Source organism: Peromyscus californicus, unplaced genomic scaffold (genome assembly GCF_007827085.1).
Source record: "Peromyscus californicus insignis strain IS unplaced genomic scaffold, ASM782708v3 Scaffold_8__1_contigs__length_139910024, whole genome shotgun sequence".
NCBI classification, from domain to species: domain Eukaryota; kingdom Metazoa; phylum Chordata; class Mammalia; order Rodentia; family Cricetidae; genus Peromyscus; species Peromyscus californicus.
In genome coordinates, this window is record NW_026294606.1 from 82993231 (window position 1) to 83016846 (window position 23616).

General features: G+C 46.5%; 1 protein-coding gene across 22 annotated transcripts in view; it reads right to left on the reverse strand.

Annotated features, from left to right (window-relative positions):
- Pard3 (par-3 family cell polarity regulator) overlaps positions 1-23616 on the reverse strand; it is a 559894-nt gene that overhangs the window by 470640 nt on the left and 65638 nt on the right. Inside the window, exon 1 of one of the 22 annotated variants that reach the window (XM_052726915.1) lies at positions 22068-22155. The exons of the other annotated variants lie outside the window; for them this stretch is intronic. Coding sequence (XP_052582875.1) covers positions 22068-22118 — 51 coding nt within the window. The 5' untranslated portion in view covers positions 22119-22155. Of the gene's footprint in view, positions 1-22067; positions 22156-23616 lie in introns of those variants that run through there. 22 annotated transcript variants of the gene reach the window in all.

Genomic DNA, 23616 nt, shown 5'->3' on the forward strand with positions numbered 1-23616 from the left:
GATTGGAGCTAAACTGCAGGAGAAAAAAAAATCAACTCAAAATAGAATCAGGGACCTCAAATAACTGTTTCTCTCATACACAGCAAAACAGAATCCAAATAACCACCCTAGGAGATCTTTAAAGACAGTTATCAGCTGACAGAAGAAAATCTACACTCACACATTCACTTCCCAGCCAACAAGGAGGATTCCCAACTCAGACCAAAGGGAACTCGTTGACCCAGAAAGAACACCCCCACTGAAATGCTGTGACCCAATCTCAACACCTCAGAATTCTCTGAGACAAACAAAGTAACCCGAGAACCACTCCCTTCTCCCAATTAATCCGAACCCACCTCTTGGCTTATTTCTGTATACAAATAAATAAATAAAAACCCTCTCTCAGATTACCCCATCACAAGCACACAGAGAAATCCCATACACCTGGTGTCCGAAACAGGACTGACTCAAAAGAAATACTCCTGAACTAGGAGCTGAGGGAAAGAAACAAAGCATTCCAAGACTCAGTACCCACCTCTGCTTTCCACCGGGGAAGCCTGGGCAAGCGGTGAGCCAGCTGTAGCTTGTGGCTCTTCCACTGGAACTCTGCCCAGCCCACCCTGTGCCGGCTCTGGGCTGGGGCCCCACAGCACCACATCCTCACAACACCAGTGTGGCACAAGGCAGGGCCCAGACAGTGGTGTTCTGCATGCAACTCACAACAGCCCATGGGAGAGTGTCAGGCCTGTACTCCGAGTTCCCTGGGACTGCTGATGCCAGAGGTGGGGTTCCCTCTCCTCCCAGAGGGCTCTTCTCTCAGTCAAGGGAGGGATCTACGATGGTATCTTCAAAGGACTGCCAAGCCAGAGGTACTCCTTCCTGTGACTTCACTGTCCGTTGGCCAGGAACACAACAGTCAGAATGGAGGGAGTGACAGAGTCTCACTCACAGGCAAGGCCTCCATGTCTGTCTCTGTCTGCCGCTGTATACCAGGGTGATCGGCCTCCTCCTTCCCAGCTGTGTGTGCTTGTTCGTGCCTCCTGGAAAGTCCGGCTCACTCCTACCCACTGTGGCACTCTTTCCAACACTGACTTCCTGGCATAGATCTACTCTTCCTGACGCTGGTCTTCAACCACTTTTATCTACCCCAGTCAGTCCACCACAGTGGACATGACAGACGCCTCATGTGGCTGCACATGCCGCCATGTATTCCCCTGACAGATATTTAAATAACATTCACTATTGGGGGGGCCCTTTGGGCAACAGATAAGCCCCCACCCTCCAGGAGATGGTTCTGCCTTCACTCTCAGCCAAAATAAGGAAATTTTTACTCTATTTTATTAATTCTTAGAGAATTCATATCGTGTATTTTGCTCATGTTTACTACCCCCAATTCCTTTCCCTAACTTCTCCTAGATCCACCCACACTTCCCTGTCATGCCCCAACGTCATGTCCTCTTTTTACTTTGTTTTTTTAACTAACCTATCTTACCCAATTTGTGCTGCATATATACTCCTGGTGTACGGCCATCTGTGAGGGCCTGGCTGACCTGCCAGGAGCCATACCTCTAAAGAAAACTGACTATCCCTCCTCCAGAAGCCATCAGGTGTCCTTGGCTCCTCAGTTAGGGGTGCAGGTTAAGGAACCCCTGGCCCCTCCATGCTGGGATACTGGCTGGCTTGGTGTTTGGGTAGTGTGCACGCAACCACAGCTGCTGTGAGTTGATGGGTGCATTGGTCCTGCCATGCCGGGAAGATGATGTGTCGACCCAATCCTCTTACAATTGTTCTGTGTCCTTGTCTATGATGGCCCCTGAGTCCGGGGGGCAAGTGTGTGACAGAGAGGGCCTGTCTGTGGCTGATAGACCTATTAATACTTATTCTGTTATAGGAGAATTATTATGAAATGGGAATTTTTAAATAAGGGCTAACCCCACATACCTTTACTGAGTGGGTTATAGTTACATATTTAGGAATATATTTGTAACAAAATTAAAGAAATAGAGTCTATGAATTTGAGAAACAGCAAGGGAATATGGGGAGGACTGAAGAGAAGAAACGGAAGGGCGAATAGATTCTGTAATTATATTTTAACATTAAAAAATGTTTAAATATTTTTTTAAAAAAGAAATAGCTCAACATATTTCCAGAGGAGAATGATAGCCACAAATACCCGGTAATCACCTACACCAAGGAAGGGCTCTAGAAACAGGGCCGGCCTCCCAAAGTGACACTCCCAAGCACACTTAAAGTCCCTTATAAAGCTCTGCTTGGAAACAAAGAAACAAATTAGCTGTGTAGGAACTCCAAAGGCTGTAATTACTCAGCTGGTAATTAGGAAACTGACATCCTCAAAGACAACACTGGAAACTGCTGCAGCAGCGTTATCAGATGAGGGAGGCAGAACATGGAGTAAAACAGGTTTGTGAGGCTTCGCCAGGGGTGAGCAGTGGGGAGTGAGTGCCAGCCATAAGCAGTGGGGAGTGCCAGTGGTGAGCAGTGGGGAGTGCCAGCCATGAGCAGTGGGGAGTGAGTGCCAGCGTGAGCAGTGAGGAGTGCCAGCGTGAGCAGTGGGGAGTGCCAGCATGAGCAGTGGGGAGTGAGTGCCAGCGGTGAGCAGTGGGGAGTGAGTGCCAGCTGTGAGCAGTGGGGAGTGCCAGCGTGAGCAGTGGGGAGTGAGTGCCAGCGGTGAGCAGTGGGGAGTGAGTGCCAGCGGTGAGCAGTGGGGAGTGCCAGCGTGAGCAGTGGGGAGTGCCAGCGGTGAGCAGTGGGGAGTGCCAGCGGTGAGCAGTGGGGAGTGAGTGCCAGCTGTGAGCAGTGGGGAGTGCCAGCGTGAGCAGTGGGGAGTGCCAGCTGTGAGCAGTGGGGAGTGCCAGCGTGAGCAGTGAGGAGTGAGAGCCAGCTCGGTCAGCAGTGGGGAGCGCCAGTGGGGCAGAGGCAAGGGAAGAGAGTGGAAGCTTCCTGGTGACAGAATGGGGGGGGGGGGGGACAGAGCCGGAGTGGAAAGTGGAGAGTTCCCAGACACGGGGATAGAACAGGGGCTCCGTGTCACAGCCGGGTAGTGGTGGCCATGCTGGGGTGAGCAGGGCCTCCTCGGGGCAGCTGCTCTATCAATAACCACTACACGGCAATGGCATAGCCCCGTGGCCTGGCTCTGCCCGAGTCACCCCACTGTGGGCACCACAGGCCCACTCTGTACGGCACAGCTCTGCAGTCTGAACTACAGCCTGAATGGAACACACTGTAGGAAGAGTTTCCCTAAATACGGTTAGATGAGATAACTGTCTTCATCAATAAATACTTCAATCCTGCTTAAAAAAAAAAAAAAAAAAACTCAAAATGCACAATTTCCACGGTGTGTATTAGGGGCTGCTGGGGGTGAAGAGCAGCGGATGCTCTTCAAGAGGACCTGGTTCCGTTCCCAGCACCCACAGGGCTGCTCACAACCATCTGTAACTCCAGCTCCAAGGGACCAACGCTCTCTTTGGACCTCCCCTGCCACCAGGCACACACAGGCATACATGGAGGCAGAATGCTAAACACCGACAGTATTAAAATCAAAATAAAATAAACTACCTGTATTCTTTGCCTTCTCTGCTGCTATGAGAAAACACTGACCAAAAGCAACTTGGGGAGGAAAGGGTTTATTTGGCTTACACATCCTAATCACAGACATTATATAGGAAAGCCAAGGCAGGAACCTGGTGGCAGAAACCACAGAGGACTGCTGCTTACTAGCTTGCTCAGTTGCCTTCCTTACACAAACCAGGACCACTTCTCCAGGGCTGGCACCACCCACAGTGGGCTAGAACCCACATCCATCATCAGTCAAGAAATGCTCCTACAGACTCTGCTACAGGCCAATCTGATGAAGGCAATTCTTCAGCTAAGGGTCCCCTCTTCTCAGATGATGCTAGCTTGTGTCAAGTTGACAAAAACTGACCAACTCACCACCCTACGCTGTCTGTGACCTTCTCTGTTGAACATACACTTAAACAAACATAAACACTTGCCACAACCAGGTTCTGAGCTGGGTGGAGGCAGCCACCAGGCAAGCTTTCCCAACCCCAGATGCCAGCTCCACTAGACTCCTGTGGAAGACTGGCCAAGTGAAAACACCCCTGCGTGGCAGCTCCTGCTGACCCACCCACTTCCAGAGGCCCTGCTGAACCTCAGCCACCACCAGAGGTAGCAGCATTTTGTGTACACACACTTCCATGTGCACAGCATGAGCCAGGCCCTGAGTTCGGTCCCCAGCATCAATGAAGAATGATAAAGAACCTGCCACCAGTCTGAAAGGAACATCACTTCAGAACACATGGGGACAAGCAGTTCCATGAGCCCACTCCTGCTTTCCAGGACTTAAAAGCAACAAGTACCTAAAAAGTTCAAAAACAACACCCAGTTCATTACGTTTCCACAGTGAACTCTTAGGAGAGAGGTGAGGGCTTGGAACACCCCCAGGGTGTCAGAACAGGACCTGGACATGACCTGCGCCTGAGCACAAATACTTCCACCCACTTCACCCCTTCTTCCGGAGATGGTGACAAGCTGTGCTGAGATGGCCCAGGCCAAACCCTGCCAGAAGAGACCAGGGCAGAGCCCTTCAGGTGACAGTGCCCGGTGCTCATAACCTGGCCCCGGAGCATCCCCAGGGCTACTTGTGTGTCAAACAACTGTCACAAGGAGGGGCCTGGGACAGCAACCCTGAGCACAACAAACCCACAACTTACAGCAGAACGGGGGACCAGAGAGATCCCAAGCTACAACTGCTTCAAGTTCTAAAACTGTGAAGATTTGGTATTTTATCGGAACTCCTCGTAAACGAGTTAAATCTGTCTGGTTAAGAGCTCCACCCCTTGATGTATTTAGTAGTTCCTTAAACACTCCCTGAGTGGCCTGTAGTAGCTCTTCCTGTTTATCCAAAGACTAAAATAACCAGCCAGCCAACAAGACTAGACAAGGAAACAAAACTTGTCTGACAACCAGGGCCACAAATATGTGCCTGTGAGTTCTGGAGAAACCACCAGGAGCAGCCACCCATGAGAGAATGTTCATGTGACAGCAAGCAGACCATCCCTGCCACCTCCAGCTACCTGTAGCCCATGCCCTCCGACCTCCACCCCACAGCCAAGACCTTTAAAGTAGTCTGAGTAAGACATGCAACCTGAACTCAGGAGCATCAAGATTTCAACTCCTGTGTCTAAGCAGCATAACATGTATGTACCAGTGACTTAACATAAAAGTTAGCACACAAGACATATGAAATCAACATCAGAGTTCATGCACTGGTAATCCAGAATGGAGAACCATTCATGGGCTGAGCCTTAGGGACTATGGTGTGTGTTTGTTTCTATGAGAAGCCTGAGGTTTCTTCCCGTACGGACCTGCCCATAGTCACCTGGCATTCCTGCAAAAACTTGTCTTTCCTTTGTTTCAATACTCAAAGAACAGGGTTGGGGCACAAAGCACCTTAGAAATAAACTGTCCCTCAAGTAAATTAAGTCCAGTGTATATTACAGACCTTCTTATTAGTGCTAGTTTCTTTTGTTTAAAAATGAAGAAGAGGAGGGAGAGGAAGAGGGGGAGGAGGAGGAAGAAGAAGATGAGGAGGAGGAGGACGACCTCCTTTGGAGGCTGGAAAGGTGGCCCAGCAGTTCAGAGCACTTTCTCCAATATCAAAGAGGACCAGAGTCTGGATCCTAGCACCCATGTAACAAGTCAGGGGTCTTTGCAACCTGTAACCCTAGCATGGAGATGAGGTGCAGGGAGACGTGGACAGTGATAAAAGGATTGCGATGCCTGGGGCTCACTAGCTTGCAAGGAAGCTGAGAAAACAGGAGCTCTGGGCTGAGGGAGACTGCCTCAGAGGAACAGGGCAAAGAGTGATAGGGAACACGTGACACACCTCTTCTGGCTTCTGTGACTACACAGGCATGCACACACACACATACACTTGTCCAGGGATATGTCCATAAACAAGTAAGTCTGCCTGGCTCTGCCTCCCGAGTGCTGGGATTAAAGGTATGCGCTGCCGCCGCCACCCAACTAAGTAAGTCTTTGTTAAAATTACTTGAAATAATGTCACCTTGTACTGGATGAAAACTTCTTAAGACAGGCATGGTGGTACACACAAGTAATGTCAGTACTTGGGAAGCTGAGGCAGGAGGATCAGGTCAGCCTAGAATGAATGAGGAGACTCTGCATATACAAATTGGGAAGAAGGAAGAGAAAGAGGGAGAGAGGGAGGGAGGGAGGGAGGGAGGGAGGGAGGGAGGGAGGGAGGGAGGGAGGGAAGGAGGGAAAGAGAAAACAGAAAGAAAGGCAAAGAGAAAAAAAAAGACTATAAATACATTAAAGGAAGTTATAATCCCAGTGACATCATGAAAACGGTCCAAAATTATTTAGCAAAGCTAAATCCATGACAATTTCAAGAACAGTTTATCTTTAAGAACCATTCCTCCCCAAAGTCACATCTTACGATGAAACAAAACACTGTTCAGGTAAAGTGAGGACACCAGGTGTAAACGCATGCTGTGTTACTCCAGAAGGGAAGCCAAGTCTGGGACAGTGGCTCAGTGGCAATGCACTGGCCACACGATCGCCAGAACCTACCACTAGGCACTAGAGAGCGTGTACAACCGAGCGCTGCAGCTTGGGGCCAGAGGGACTGGTAGATCCCTGCAGCTCACTGGCCAGCAAGCCTATCCAACTGCTGAGCTCTGGGTCTACAAGACAATGTGTGTCAAAAGAACTGTGGAGATATTCTCTCTCTTCTCTTCTCTTCTCTTCTCTCTTTCTTTCTCTCTCTCTCTCTCTCTCTCTCTCTCTCTCTCTCTCTCACACACACACACACACACACACAGTTTTTTTTTTTGTCAGCTTGGCAATAAAGGCAAAGTATCTTGAAAACGATGATCCATTTCTTCTAAATCAACACCAAGTAATCAAAGGAAAACTACCTTAAAAAACTACACAGAGCAGTGTGATTCATAACAAAAATTAACTTGGCTCTAAGTTTTAGGCAGTGTAACATGTTTTACAAAGACTTGTGAAGAAACCAAGTCCAGAGTTGAGAACAATGCACTTATTGGGGGCGGGGGTGGGGGTGTGGGGGCGGGGATGAACCCTAATCTTTTAAAAATGTCTGCTTCTTTAGTTACACCCTATTCATCGATGGCAAAGAACCTAACCACGGTGGGAAGAATGGCTCGTGAAGTAAGCCCTGTGAAAGGAAGGCAGATTGAAGCTGGTTCGGCAGGAATGTGGCGGGCATCCTGGCAGGTGGCTGACTCTTCGTCCAACCACACAGCACCAGGTGCAGCTCTGGAGTGAGCACTCTGAGCCAGGCGGACCAGAGAAGGAGCTGGTAAGGCAGGTGATGGCACTCCTCAGAGGTGCCTGAGGTCTGCAGCCCATGAGTTCACATTTCACATCTTAGGAGGCAGCCAGAGGAGCACTGTGCACATCTCTGGCCACGGGCAGAAATGCTGAGCAAGCCCGTCCTGGAGGCACTGGTGCCAGGCTGATTTCACAGTTGTGATAAACTAGAGTGTGGCCACTAATGTGGGGAAATTCAGAGACATATGGTGGGAGACACAACCAGTGCATTAAGTATCACTCTAACCTGAATGTATGACAGAGATCATTGATAGTTCTACCATATCTGCAATCAAGCACATATATAATATTATAAATATACATTAACTAACAGTAGAGAGAGAAAGAGATTCACCACCAGCATCCTGCCATTTAGCAATTCGTGTTATATTCCTGACCAAGTGAAATACCCTCTCTCAAAAAACAAGGATTGTTGGCACCAGAGGAACAATTCATGTGTGTGTGCGTGTGCATGTGTGTGCGTGTGTGCGTGTGTGCGTGCATGTGCATGTGTACACACACTGGGGGGGGAGCAGAGGCAGGGGTGAAGGGAGGGAGGAAGGAAGGAAGAGAGAGAGAATATAGCCTTGGTATAACCTTGTATGTTTAAAAACTTCCCCCTTTGGTTCTCTTATGAGCTGTTATGAGCTCCCCAAATTGTCCAGGCAGATAGTGTCTTGGCTTTAGGAGCATCTTTCAGCTTGGGTTACTTGTGATTTTTGAACAATGTCCTAAAACATCAAAATGTTATTAGCTTATTAATCAGACCACAGGAATTAATCTCAACGTCCTATTATCAGAAATCTTCTAAATTTCCATTGTAACAGGTAGTCCCCAGCCTGCGAACAATGGAACTACAGCCACTTCCTAAGTCTTGCATCATCCTGGTACACAGTGCTCTAAAATGAACTTGGGCATTGATTACAGTGAGACAGACAGCCACTGGGGCTGCGCCTGCGGGCTGCCGTGGTGGCGCCTTTGCCTTAAGAGCGCCTTGCTTTTTGGGTGACAGAGTAGAAAGCCTGAGGCCATTGCAGTGTTCCTGGAGCTAAGTTCCTGCTCCAACTTTACTTTGGAAACAGGTCTCTTATTGGTGTCCAAACCCAAGTCGCCAGCAGGTGGCACTCTCTGAGCATAAGCAGATGTGTCCCATTCTCTGCAGATAAAAAAAAATGAGGGCTCTTGAGTCCATCAAGGCAGAACCACATTTAAAAGAAACATCATGACTAGCATTCAAAGACATGAATAAATGCAATGTTCAAGAGATAATAAAAAAAATCAATTTGAAGCTTTTATAAAGCAAGCAACACTATTTAAAGTCTTTTTCTAGGTAACTCTTTAAGGTTTAAAAACAAAAACCAATGCACTGTGTGGTGGGAAACCACATCGCGATCTACGGCTTTCTTTGTGCAGTTGCCACGGCCTTGGGAGCTGAGACAATGACCCATGTGTGTTTGCAGTGCCAGCATGAGGACCTGAGTTCGGATCCCAAGCACATGGGTAAACACCCGGCATGGTGGAGAGCTACCTAACCAGGTGCCAGAGAGCGAGAAATCCTGGGGAATTCAGACACCAGATGAAAGGGCAAGCCCCAGCTTCCGTGAGAGACCCTGACTCAAAATCTGTGGGGAGAGGCACACGGTGGAAGGAAAGAGATGACTTCTGCACACACTACAGTAGCACACACGTGTGTGCACAGACACAACTAGTCGTTTAAAAACTAAAAGGTAAAGTGGACAGCAGTAAGAGATAACTGCAGTCAACTCTGCACCGGTTCGGCGTGCTCCGCTCCAGTCCTTGGACACCTCATTTTACTGGAAAAGTTTGTTTTCTTTACATTACTGAAATAGAACCCACAGACTCCAGCAGCCAGACAAGAACGCTGCCACTCAGCTCCATCCTGATCTAATTTTGTTGATTGCTATTTCTTTAATGCACCCATATTTCTAAATTTGTTAGCAAAAAAAAAAAATTCTCAGTCTGCTAATGACTGTCTAAACTTTCCAGTAAATTATAAGGAATAGACTAGCCTATTCCCAATCCCAGCCCAATATTTAAATAATCTGATTATCGCCACAGTCATCAGGGCACAAAAACACAACAGAAAATACTAATAAAATATGCTTATTAATCAAATGGGGCAGTTTTCATAAACCAGGAATCATAAAATTAGGCCTGTCATATTAATCTGTATATTTATTGTGTGTCATTTCAAAACAAAATAGAGAAAGGAGTGTTGCTCTCGGCAACAAGCAATCTCACAGACACAACAGAATGGTTTTATGTCAACTTGACACAAGCTAGAGTCACCAAGAGGAGAAACCTCAGTTGAGAAAATGCCCCCATAAGGTCAGGCTGCAGGCATTAGTGACTGACGTGGGAGGGCCCAGCCCATTATCCAGGCTGGTGGTCCTGGGTTCTTCAAGAAAGTCGGCTGAACAAGTCATACAGAGCAAGACAGTAAGCAGCACCCCCTCCATGGCCTCTGCATCAGCTCCTGCCTCCAGGTTCCTGCCCTGACTTCCTTCAATGACCAATAGTGATGTGGACATACAAGCCAAATAAGCCCTTTCCTCCCCAAGTTGCTTTGGTCACGGTGTTTCATCACAGCAATGGTAACCCTGACTAAGACACATCGCTTAGGCTACTGGATGCCACAGCCCACGGGACAAAGCTAGGCTAAGGATGTAACACTGAGCTAGGCATGGCAGTTTCTAAAATCAGCTTTGTGAGCATCATGGCTTCTCTCTCAGGCATGAAAATGGATGTGTAGGAGCTAAACGTAAAGACTGCTAGAAGGGAGACTTCACAGCCACTTCCCTGTTACCACATAAGAGAAATGCAGCAAGAACATCTAATTCGAATAGCTGTTACAGGGATAAGATGAACCCAATACATTTACAGCACTTCATATGGGGGAGGTAGCACACGCCTGTCCTCACAGTGTGAAGAAAGCTGGGGTGGGAGGGTAGTGAGTTGAGATTCCAGCCTGAGAGGAAGATCCTGTCTCAATAAATAGGTAACGAGTGGACAGATACACAGCAGAAAAGGTACTGTGAGTATCTGTGCAATTCAACTATGAGATACAAGCTTTACAAAATAAGTAATTTCAAACAGCTCAGGGCCTTGTGAGCCAAGATTTTCAAAAGGGTCCTTGTATTTCTCAACTATGTGAACTTAAGTCTTAAGCTGTGGAATCTCTGGGGAAGACATAAATATCCAACGACAACCTATCTCTAAAGAGACTGAGGAACACACTGATGGGTCTCACCCTGGATATATCATCTTGGTTGGTTAACCAGTAGTTAGTTACCTCCCAGGCCAAGCCAGACCCACCAAAGGAGGAATTCAGGTGGGGCCAAGAGGATGTCAGATTGCCCTGGACTACGTAACAAAAAGTACTGTGCAAACAAGCACCATCTCCACAACTCCTAGAGCGGCTCTTGCTCGACTGCCGGATGTGGACTAAGTCTGCTGCCTTGGATAAGCACTTCTGGGGGAGGGGGGAAGGAGGGAGAGAGATCCCACACGCTCCTAGACCATGAAAATGTATCATGGCATCGATTTCCGAAGATAGGAACATATTTGAGTCCCTCCAGCTTTAAAGTTCTTTGTGGGCAATCAATGTGTGCCTCACCGGTTTCTGCCTAAAATGTGTCTCAGTCTTCCACAGAAGCCATGTCATTTCCTAAAGCTCTCTCTGCTGTGACTGTTTTTTGACCTAGGTTAGAGCAAACAGAGGTAATGACTTCTGAAAATAAAAGTTTGCCCATCCCTAGCATCACAGCCTTACATTTCCCTCTCTGAGCACAGATCTCCGTGGCTTCTGTAACCACAGGGTCCCCGAGGCCACAAAGACCTCTTTCCCTGCCTGTCCGTGGGCCTCCCTGTTAGCATCTGCTGGGTCAGTAACAAACTCGGTGGGTTTGGGCCATAAGAACCCTCAGCCATGGCCCCACCCAACCAGTAAAGGGCTGGTGCAAAAATCACTCACATGCTTGCCCTTCAGCCCACAAAAATCAGGCCAACCTGAGCAGGAGAGGTAGCTCAGTCAATTACCTGCTCTACTTACAAGCATGGAGTCTGACTTCAATCCCCAGGACTCATACAAGGCCCAGGACAGTGGCATACCTTTGTCATCTGTGATGGGGAGATGGAGACGGATGCATCCCTGGGTCCCTAGGGCTTGCTGACCAGCTGGCCAGCCTAGTCTACTTGGTTATCTCCACAAACCAGAGAGATCCGGTCTCAAAAAATAAAGGACAACCTGAGAAAGAACATTCAAGAGCTGACCTCTGACTTTCACATGCCTGCACACAAACATTTACGTGGGCGCGCGTGCGTGCGTGTGTGTGTGTGTGTGTGTGTGTGTGTGTGTGTGTGTGTGCGCGCGCGCGCGCGTGCACACACCCATACATCCCCATCCCACTTTATGTAGTGTAGTGGGCAAACCTGTCATGCAAAGAAGCAGAAATGCCTTGGCCCAAGAGCCACAGGCACACGTGCCTACGGGAGCCACAGGAGCCACTGGAACAGGCAGGGGATGGGCAGCCTGGTAAGTTGTGCAGTGCAAGTGCATCTAAGGAGCCCCTACTCTGGTTCAAAACTGTCTAGAAGGGGGACTGAAATCATGGGATGCCTTCAGATGCCTTTCCCAGGCTGTGTGACAGACAGTGTCGAAGCCATGAGGTGCCAACACCGTCTCTTCGGACAGGCCATGCCTGACCAGACACCAGTAGCTCATTCCTTTTATACCGTGCACAGGTAAAGTACAGGATGACCTCTTTGGACTTTGGAAAGGGCTGAAACTCATTTAACTGATGCAAGTCTGAACACAGCAAATCAACAAACTGCCGGGTTCATTTGGAGGAAAAAAAATGATCCAAGTTTATACACAAGATGATTTATGAGCACTTTGAAGTCTCTAAGATCGTCTTTCTGCTCTTGCCTCATCTCTCTCTATTCCCAACCCTACACACTGGTGCCAGAATAAAACATCCTTCCAGCACCTCTGTCAATCATTCTCCAGTCTGAGAATCAAGTGTGGGGTACTCTCACTCTCCCCTGGGCTGGCATGTGGTAGAACTCCATCCCCAGTGGAGGGAGGGAGGAGGGAGGGAGGGAGGAAGGAAAGGAAGGAGGGAGGGAACATGGAAGGAACTTACAGTTAACAAAATAGCCTTTTAGAAAACACTTCCAGCGGGTTATAATCCCAGCCCTTGGGAAGCAGAGGTAGGAGATGGGAGACTAGATCATTTTTCACTATGTGGAGTTTAAGGCATGCCTGGGATACCTGAGACCTGTCTTGGAAGGAAAAAAGTTATCATTTTTAAAATTCATCAAAATAGGAAGATGGGCTCATGAGCAGCCAGCTGATCCCACATAGATGACTTCCATACTGCAGAGACACAGCTAACTCTGCTCGGTCCTGATCCGATCCTAACTGATGCACAGTGAAAGCAGGACATGTTCAAACTGCACCCCCTGCCGCAGTCCTCACGCCGAGGGCAGCATAGCCATGGATGCTTTAACTGTTACTTATCAGTGCTGCCAGCCCGGGAGACAGGTTTTACCTTCCGGCAGAATTTAACCATTCCTGAACCTTTCTTTCTCAATCCCTAGACGCACAAATCAAAAGATCCATATGTTCACCAAGTCTATGAATTATTTAAGTAATTTGTTGTATTTGACATAACATCAGGAGTCTTATGCCAGGAAAACTTCCCAAATTATACTTACAGAGAAATCTTTAAAATGCCCCAATCAGTCTACTTCTCCAATGATACGAAAACACAAGAACGAGAAAGGCTGTGAGGATCTAAAGCCTTATACATGTAAAATGGAAGCTAAGCGTCTCAACCTAACCTAAGTTGTAACACAGAAGGGTCTAATGCGATAAACAAATCTGAACACTAAGTGCCCAGTGCACTTCACTAAAACTTCATTAAGGAAGTTACAGCCAATTAACTATATTACATGAGGACAATGTCCTAAAGAGGCCAGACTGATCTATACCCACCAGGGCTCAGGACACCTCCATCCATGCTGCATCACCCAAAGAGAGATGACATTTAAAGGGATGATGAAAAGAAACAAAAATCCTTCTAATCCACACCTGGGGTGAGGCACAGCTGGAGAGATAGCTCAATGGGTAAGAGCACTGGCTGCTCTTCCAGAGGTCCCAGGTTCGATTCCCAGCACCCATGTGGCAGCTCAGTCCTGGGGAATCTGCTGCCTCTTCTGGCTTCCAGGGGCACTGCACTCAGGTGGGACAGACAAAAACACCCATACACATAAAAAGTCAATAAAATTAATTTTAAAATAACTACCTAATACCCTATGGATGCCCTCCTATGGAAACCAGGGCCCCTCTGATACATCCTGGAGAGTTTTAGCTGTTTATAGCCTAAGCAATAAATGCAGGGCGAGGCACAGGAGTGAGGTGGTGCACAGGTGATCACATGATTTCAGACCTTCATGGGACCATGAGGAATTCCTGAGCATTTTAAGAAAACAGCCTCACTGTGGGGACAGTACAGAATGAGCAGAACAGAATGGGCTCAAGACATCAAACTTCAGTATTTCTTTCCATGTGGCTAATCTTGGTTATAATTTGACTACATCTAGAATCAACTAAAACTCAAGCAGCTGGGCACACCTGGAGGGGCTGTTCTTGATTTCACCATTGAGAGGAGAAGACCCACTCAAAATCCGGGCCACCGTCTGGTAGCAGCCCACATCAAAGGGCATGAAAGGAAGTGTTTTGCTTTGCCTGCTTGTGGTCACTCTCTCTGGCAAGGTCGTCTCTCCTGCCGCTGAGGCATTCCTTTGCTTAGAGTAGAGCACACTCCTCCAGGATTCTCACACAGGCTGAAGAGCAGCTGAGACATCCAGCCTTGGGGAATAACTACCTGATCCTCGGCCTTTCTGTGTGGAGATAGCTACCGTAGGGCTAGCCAGACACAGCCGTAAGCCACTCTAATAAATCCCCTTTTGATAACAAGAATATATATTTATTTCATCTACCAGTTCTGTTCCACAAGAGAACCCCGACTAATACAATTTCCATGAGAAAATTTGTGAATAAAATGGCATTTCATGACAAAACTTGAGTGCATCCGCTGGCAACGTTATCGCCCCCAGAATCTGCATGCACACACAGACTATGTAAGGGCGGGAATCAGACTTTCAAGAAATCAAATCAGATTGTCATCAATTTTTTTTTTCTTTTTCTTTTCTTGGAGTTGCTCAAAGCTTGTGAGTGAACTAGCAATTTGAGGAAGGAACCAGTTAAGTTTCCTCCTTCCATGAACTATGAAGCCTCTCTGTTGACTTGCTTCATGGCTTTTGACTCATATCATTAGAGGTCGTCGTGCATGGAAGGAAGCTTCCAGCCCCAACTGTGTCCACTCCGGCCCCACTCCAGCCCCTGCCCCTAGAACACAGACTCATGCAGCAGGCCTCCTTGGCTCCTGACCAGAGATGGAGCTCTGTGCTTAGGCCAGTGCCTTTTCCGACTAGAATTAGAAGCAAAAAGGGTTTCGAGTGCATCCAGAGCATTCTCACCAGAGAATGAAGTTATGAGTCAGTAATGGAGATCCTAGGAATATCTAACTAGTCGTTTACATGTTTGAAAATTTGGAAGCTACTCCTTATAGCCCGTGGGTAAAAGAACTCAGAAAGATTAGAAATATTCTCGACTGCATGAAAATAAAACTGTAACCTACTGTAATTTGTGGATTGCAGCTAAACCTGGAAGGGAACCCATAACTCTAAACCCTGACAGCAAAACTACAAAGAAAGGGAAAAACAATTACCTAAGTGTGTGCCTGAGGCACTTCGGGGAAAATGAGAAGTGAAATGGAAGGAAATAATAAGGTCAAACTGCAAAACAACGACACAGAAAATAGACAGTCGTCCAATGTCAGGCAGACCCTGCACCTTGAAAATCGGTCAGGACCCAGCTGAACCAATCAAAGAAGAAGAGAAAAAAACGTTATAATAATGGGCTGAAAAGTCAGCAAAGGCAGAAAGTCCTCGTCTTGCAAGTGTGAAGACCTAAGTCCAGTCACTAGAACTTATGCAAAAAGTCAGGCTTGGTGGCAGCACATGTGTGCAATCCCAGCAGAGCGGTGGAAGAGACAGGAGGACCTATGGGGCTGCTCAGCCAGCCAGCCTGGCATACCTGGGAAATTCCAGGCCGGGGAGAGACCTCGTCTCAAAAAAAAAAAAATTTAATTTTTAAGAAAAGGTAGACAGTGCCTGAGGAATGACACCCAAGGTGGACCTCTGACCTCCATACACACATATGTATACATACCTATACACACTATATATATATACACATGCACACATATGCACACATACCTATACGCACATGTACACACACTATATATATACACATGCACACATATGCACACATACCTATATACACATGCACCCACACACATACTATGTACACATACACACACAAAAATTACCATACTAAAAATATAATAATAGCATTAGTACCCATCAAGTAGTTGTTAAAGGCTAAAAATGATATACTACAAGCAGATATCTTCAGATGAATTTGACAACTTAGATTAGGTGGACCAAGTCCAATGAAAATACAAATTACCATAACTGAGATAATATGCAAAGTCTGGATCATCCTGTATGTTTCTCAGTGCACATTCATAATCAGAAACTTTCCCACACTGAAAGTCCCAAGCTCAGATGGCTTCGCTTTTGAGTTCACTTTAGAAAGAACTAGCACAGGACATGTCTCAACTCACTGCCTAAGTGCAGCCCGGACCTGATACACATCTTCGTTTTTATCAGATCAGTTCCAGCAGTCAGTAAAAGAAGCGAAGAAGCAGTGAGGGTCTGATGCAAAGGCATGCAGTGCATAGCCAAAACTCTCTTCCCCGTCATCAACCAACTGCTTGTCTGGAGACTGCAAAGAGCTGCTAACTGCATGCTGTCTTGTACATAACACGAGACCGTTTGTTTAATAATCTCCAAGTCAGGACAGAGAACCAAAACTTGAAAACGAAGGCAAAGCCAGAGGCCGCACTGGAGAAGTGCTGGCCTCTCAGATGGATACAGATGAAGTGCCATGAGGATTCCAAGCAGCCTTGAGGAACACACAAACACAGAGCCACAACACTCTCTATCACCACCAAGAAATGTCTTCTTTTGTTCACTTGTAGCAAGAACAGTAGCTGAGACCTAATAAACGGTGTCCTCGAAGCCATTTTTAAAATAAATCTAGCTTTGAGTTTTAAAGACATGCTTATTTTAACGTGTCTCAATTAAAGAGAAGTAGCCTGCTGCCAAAAGGGTGGGGAACTTGATCTGGCTATACACCTCTATTAGCATAAATTACATAACGAAGTTCCCCAAACTCCAAGATTCTGTGACTACAAATTCCCATAGGCAGTCCCCACACAATAAAGAAACCTGCCTCTCCCAAATGTGTGCATGGCACTGGATCGTGGCTACAATCAGCTAAAGGATATGCGCTGGGCTCTTTTTAAATCATTTATTTAATTGTATCATTATCATGGATGTGTACATGAGGTGGGGGTGCCTGTGGACAGGACAGCCTCAATGACAACAGTTCTCTCCCTCCACCTTTACCTGAGGGACAGGGAACAAATTCATATAGTCACACAGCAAGTGTCTTTACCTGTTCAACCATCTCACTGGCCTCTGAACTGTTTCTCTGCTCTAATTTTGTCATGGCCATTTTAATTCAGACAAAAGTCAAAATACAAAATCATGCCTGATAGTCTCTGAGGAGCTCTCCTACTAGGCAAGTTTGGATTTTAATGGCAGTAGAGAAACACAGGCAAATAGAGTCCACGTCAGTGTGAGATCCTCAGGTCTCTCATAAACTTCAACAGACCCTCATGTGCTCTTGTGCAAAAGTTGGATTGCAGACCTGAATGCCCATCTATTACCCCAGGTCCAGCCCTAGACAACTGCCCCAGATGAACTTCCTGCTCCAGCAGTGACTGAGGCCAGGGCTAAGCAGGTACAGAACTTATAATTCTTTGTTCCATGACCACCTGAAAGCATCCCAAAACCTCCAGCTATATGTGCTCGCAAATTCAGGCTCTTCACACCTTTGGGGCCCGTCTTAGGGTTTCTATTGCCATGCAAAAACACCATTACCAAAAGCAACTGGGGAAGGAAAGGGTTTATTTCATTTTGCAGGTTGTAGTCCATCATCCAGATATGTCAGGGCAGGAACTGAAGAGGAAGTCATGGGACAATGCTGCTTACTGGCCTGCTCCTTTATTGACTCGCTCAGACTGCTTTCTTATCTACCCCAGGACCACCTACGTACGACAAGGGCTGGGTCCTCCCACATCAACTATTAATTAGGAAATGGTGCTATAGGCTTGCTGACAGGTCAATCTGGTAGGGACATTTTCTCAATTGAGGTTTCCTCTTTCCAAATGACTCTAGCTTGTGTCAAAATGACAAGGAACTAGCCATCACGGAGCTATAAAAGGATAATCAACTGTCATTAAAATCACTGAACTGGAAGAGGCTGCGAAGACTCTGGAGGACATTTCACAACACACAGGCTGAAGCTCAAAGACTACTTAATAGTTGGACAGCAAGACCTACAACTCCCAGTGTTCTCAGCACGCCACACATTTCTGCCTAAATCTTTATTTTTAAGTGAAACCACAAGAAAAGCAAATAGGCCATGAAGTGGCAAATATTTGCAAGAGAGGAAAACAAGGGATAAGCTTACAGAATCCAGAGAGCCCAGGAGCACAAAGAGGATCCCAAGGCTGGGGTCTGCAGGACTCAGAATTAATAAGTGATGACCACAAGAAGAAAAAGAATGTTGCGTGGCCAGCACTAAAGAAAAGCTGCTGGTGAAATGAATCACACGGACGAACCTTTCCCAGGAAAATGAAAGGCAGAGGGTGTTTCCCATCTCAGACTTTGGACATTAGAGGACATTTCCACAGTGCTGCTGAAACCTGCAATCTGGGAAAAAGACCCACCATGGATCAGCCACCAAGAGCCTTAACAGTGGTGTGATGAAGCCTGCAACAGTGTCCACCTGTTTTCTGCCTTGAGCTAGGAAGGAGCACAGTGGAGGGAAGGCGGAGGTGTGCTATACAACTCCTTCATCCTTTGAATGCTCTCTTGACTACCTGGGTTTTGCTATTTAAATGAACATAAAGTTCACATCTTCCTCTAAGATACAAGCTGAGCCTTTCGATAAATGGGTGACCAGCTCTAACAAGCCCACAGCTGCTGCCAGCTGAAGCATCACTCAGATGAAGAGCATCACTGAAAGCCATGGGACAGAGGCAGCAGGCCAGGAGAGGACTTGGTGCCACCCCTGCGACATCAGCACCAGGCACAGCAGGGACCTCAGTTCCTCTGGGACCAGCCTCCCACACACTCCTTGGATCGCTCCCTCTTTTTTGCCCAGTACAAGAAACAAGAGTGACTCTACAATGTGGGGTTCTAAACCAAAGTCTAACAAGGAAACATGAGTGTCTATGGAACACAAGGTGCCCGCCACGGCTCCATTAGCTGACAGCAAGAAGCTGCACTATCAAACTGAAACACTGGCCTCTCTGCCAGTAGACTGTAAACCAGAGTTCAAAAACCCCACTCAGGATCAAGTGCAGGATGACTGGCCAGCCATTCCCTAAATCCACACTCTAACTGAACCTGCCCAGGACCCCAGGATCATCCTGGTTACTATCAACTCTGAAAGTTCAATGCTGTCACTTCTGAAAACATTCTTCCACTTTAAGATTAAATAGAGAATGGGAGAGCAGCGTGAATCATATTTTCTTTTCTACCAGTTGTCTGGGATTTCAATGCAAATGTATTTCCATTTGTAATGACTAATAGAAAACAATACAGTTACAAGAAGGAAGGGAGTTATGGTGTTGTATGCCTTTAATCCCAGCACTCAGGAGACACATACATTAAGTGAAAATAAAAACAAATCTTTTTAAGTAAAGGAAAGAGAAAAAATCCAAAAGGAAACAAAAAGACAATGAACATAAACCTAAGAAAATGGTGAAACTCCTCTAAGGCTACAGAAAGATGAAACAGTGATATTTCTGACTACTGAACTAATAAAACTGCTGGGAGACAAGCTGGTGTACACAAATGGAGAGGAAACTCACTTTTTCAGTGCAATGTCCTAACTTCTAATAAAACATGGCATGCACGCCTCCTATGCCAAGCTCCTCGTGTATCCTACAGGAGAATCACTGCACAGGAAAGCTGTGCAAACAAGAGAAAAAAAAACTAACATTAACTATTAAAAGAATTATTACCAAAGTCCCTCGGCACCATGGGAGAGATCCCACTTTTTCTCCTATACTTGGAAAACTATGTTGCTGCAATAATGTACCTTGTTTCACTTCTTGCTGTCAATCTCAGACGGTGCCTAAGCTAAAATGAACTAGTATTGTAGGTATGTAAGATGGTACAGTCATCCCTCAGTACCCCCAAGGATTGGCTCCAGGATCTGAGATTACAAAATCTACAAGCGTCCAAAGTCCTTTCACGAAATGACAGTGTCTGCACAGAGCCTAGGCAGGTCCTCCCATACGCTGGAAGTCACATCTCGATTACTTACTGTCCCTTACCCAACCCAATGCTAAGTAAACAGTGGTTGCACTACGTTGTTTGAGAAATATTGATGAGGAAATAGTCTGCTCATGTTTAGCATAAAGCTATTTTCTTCATTGTTCTCTACCCATGATTAGCAGGATGTGTGGATGTAGAAGCCACAGTCACAATGCCCTACCGCACACACAGTGCTGTGGACTGTCTGGTTTTAGGCTCTATGCAAACACTGTCATTTCGTGAAAGAGCTTAGGACGCTTGCAGATTTTGTAATCTCAGATCCTGGAGCCAATCCTTGGGGGTACTGAGGGATGACTGTACCATCTTACATACCTACAATACTAGTTCATTATAGTTTAGGCACCGTCTGAGATTGACAGCAGCCACTCGGGTCTTGGAGTAGATCACCATGGAGTAGATGTGTAATCTACTGCCGCCGCCTCCTCCTTCTCCTCCTCCTCCTCCTCCTCCTCCTCCTCCTCCTCCTCCTCTGAAACTTTTTCCTTTTTCTCCTTTACAGAAAATATAAACAGGCTGGAGAAAGGATTCAGAGGTTAAGAGCACTTGCTCCTGCAGAGGACCTGGGTTCAGTTCCCAGCACATACATGGTAGCTCACAACTATAACTCCAGATCTCTTTCCTGGCCTCTGCAGGCACTGCACCATGGATGCAACATGCATGCAGGCAAAACACCTAGACACATAAAATAAAAATAAAATATAAAATACAAACACCAGAGGAGATAGAATGTAGAATACAGAATTTTTGCACCATGCATGAGATAATTTGTCTTTCTTTTGTTTATAATTAAAAACAAGATCAAAAAATAGCTTATGCTCAAAGAATGATGCATTCTATATGCTAAAATTTGCCAAATCAAACACCTAAGTATAAATTCACTACTAAGTAAGGTTAAATTTCATCCACTTAGTGTAGCTTTTTTCTCTTTTTCTGTTTTTTAATTTATTTTTTGTTTGTTAGTTTTAGACAAGCAGTGGGTTGAAAGTCCTATCATCTCCCCGGGACTCCTGACACTACTGACCTATCTCTTGCAAGAAAAACAAACATAAAGCTAGGGTTTTTAAACTAGAAACGTAACGTTTTTCACACCAAAAATCTGCATTCCATACAAAGAAGGAAAAACAATCTTTGCTTCAGCAGTCCTGACACAAGTTACACTCAACGGCTTCCAACTCCCTCCTAATGTCAACTTTACTCACTAATGGAACACATGAAACACACCCTGTGTACTCTGAAACACTTTCTCCTAGTATCAGACAACAGTCTGAGCATAGAGAAAGTCAACGCACTCTACAGAGAATACAGCCATCTACTATTTATTTACACGCTATACCCCATACTCTGTTATAACTGCTTTATCACAAATTCATCCGTCAGCCTCTCTTTCCACCCATTCCAACTGACAAAGAAAATTACAGGCGACACGCACTTTGGCCCTCATCCGCTCGGTGTGCACAGCACTAACTAGAGATCAATATTTAAAACACTGAGGTCTGTGTTCAGGCATGTTTTCTTCCTTTTACCCATAACCAGAGTTAAAACCTTATGAAGAAAAGCAGCCCGCAGCTGGAAGGATGAATCCTCCATGGGAAAACCCAAAGAGGACCCCAATGCTTAGTGATTCAGGGAGAGCAGGCAGACTCCATGGGAAGCTGCCTCCAAAGGCCATCCCACCCCCATCAGGCCACTGGGATGGTAGTCAACCAGCAGCGTGTCCTCTGACCTCTGCCCCAGGGGAGACATTTCAAGAGCGCAGATGGACACTGCCTGACTCATGATTAGCCTGACATCTCCATGACACCTATATGATTTAAAATCGCAAATATCTGGGCATGTTGGCTTCTGAAGCAGTCCCCTGCCTTCTAAACAGTAAGAACCATTCTCTACAGTGTTAAATGAACACAAACCATTGTTTTCATTCAAATATACGGCAGAAGGCCTGAAGTAAAGGCCTAGTTCTGTATGTTGCCTACATACTTGGGAAAATCAGGGGGATCTCAAGGTCTTAAAGCAAGAAAGCAAGGACCTCCTGCACTAGATCCCTGCAGATAAGGTCCCAGAACCAGACAGTAACCCACCTGATCATGGTGACAGGAGCAGCTCCCACCTGCCCCAGAAGGAAGCCGCATCTAAGGTTGACCAGTCCCCCTGCTGTGCCACAGAAATGTTCAAACAGGCCAGTCACACCCTTGCAAAAACCTGGGGCCACCCTGCCCTCTAAAGGCTACCCAGGCTGCCTCCCACTCCTGCTTGCTCACCGCGTCCTCAGGAGTCCCTGCACAGCAGAGGCCCCTCCCCTCTAAGCTGTGAGCAGGGTGACTGGCAGACTACATCAAGCATTTCTGTTCAGCCATGTCCACGACCCTAGGGTGGGAACGTTCCCGCACCCACCAGGTGGGGAAATGATCAAAATAAAATGTTCATTTCCAATCAATGCATAAATAAGGATGGGACACAAAACAACAAATGGCCATTATGATTGCAAATCACAAATAAACAAACAAAAATCAACCTGCCGAATAGACAAACTGTGGGCTAGTAGGTGAGGTGAGCAACCCTCCCCACTGCCACAGTCCCAGCATGAAGGATACACGCCGGAATTAGGAGCTCACAGTCTGCAAAGGCTTTGAGGGTAGGTAGGTGAATAAATGGAAAAGCGGCGTCTTAGACCCAAACACTGGTTATACGAATTTGGTCCCCGTCAGCTTAGCAGTGCCTCCACTCTTCATTATACCAGAGCAAGCCACAATATAAACAAGACACGGATCACCTAGGAAAGTGACTGCAAGCCAGAGCTTTTACAGAAAATTGAAGCACACGAGGAAATAGAAGTCATTTCAAATTTCTGGAAATGAGTTCCTTTAGTCATTCAAAGGTTTGAAAGCAGCCTCCTGTTGCCCTGATTCTGATGTCTATGTTCCAAATGCCAGCTAGAATATCAAGATCTAATCACAGAAGCACGAAGGGTGGGGAAGAGAGCGGAGCACAGGGATGGGAAAGAGCAAGAAACATCGATACGGCGCCAAGAATTCCTTCCACGGAGTGTTTGTTTGTGTGGTTGAGCTATAAGTCCACAAAGTCAAAGGCTCCTCAAACATGAATTGTCTTTTGCTTTTCAACAGACGCCAAAGTTGATTATGTGGTCGGGCAAGCAGACTTGCCTGGGTCTGAGCTCGAAACCGTCCAAAGCTAAAAGCTTTCCCAGGCACTTAGGCAATGCTGCCGTCAAGGTTTGCCCTTCCACTGGCTGGGACTGCTGTCTGTCACCCATGGCCACAGAGCAAAGTCACACCCCTCCCTACAGCAAATACAACCACAAAGCTATGCTTTGAATGTTTGTGCACCCTCTAAGATTCTGGTTGAAATATAATTCCAAAAAGCAACAATGTTTAAAAGGAGAGACAGAAACACAGAGACAGAGCAACAGAGACAGACAGAGAGACAGAGAAGGGAGAAAACATTTATCACCACCACCACTTTCCTTTTTTCCATTTGGATTTTACTGGCATGTATTAACTATTAATAACAACAGGTTCTGTGGTGGTTTGAATAAGATGTCCCTCAAAGTCTCAGCTATGTGAATACTTGGTCCCTAGTTGGTGATACTGTTTGGGAAAGATTAAGAAA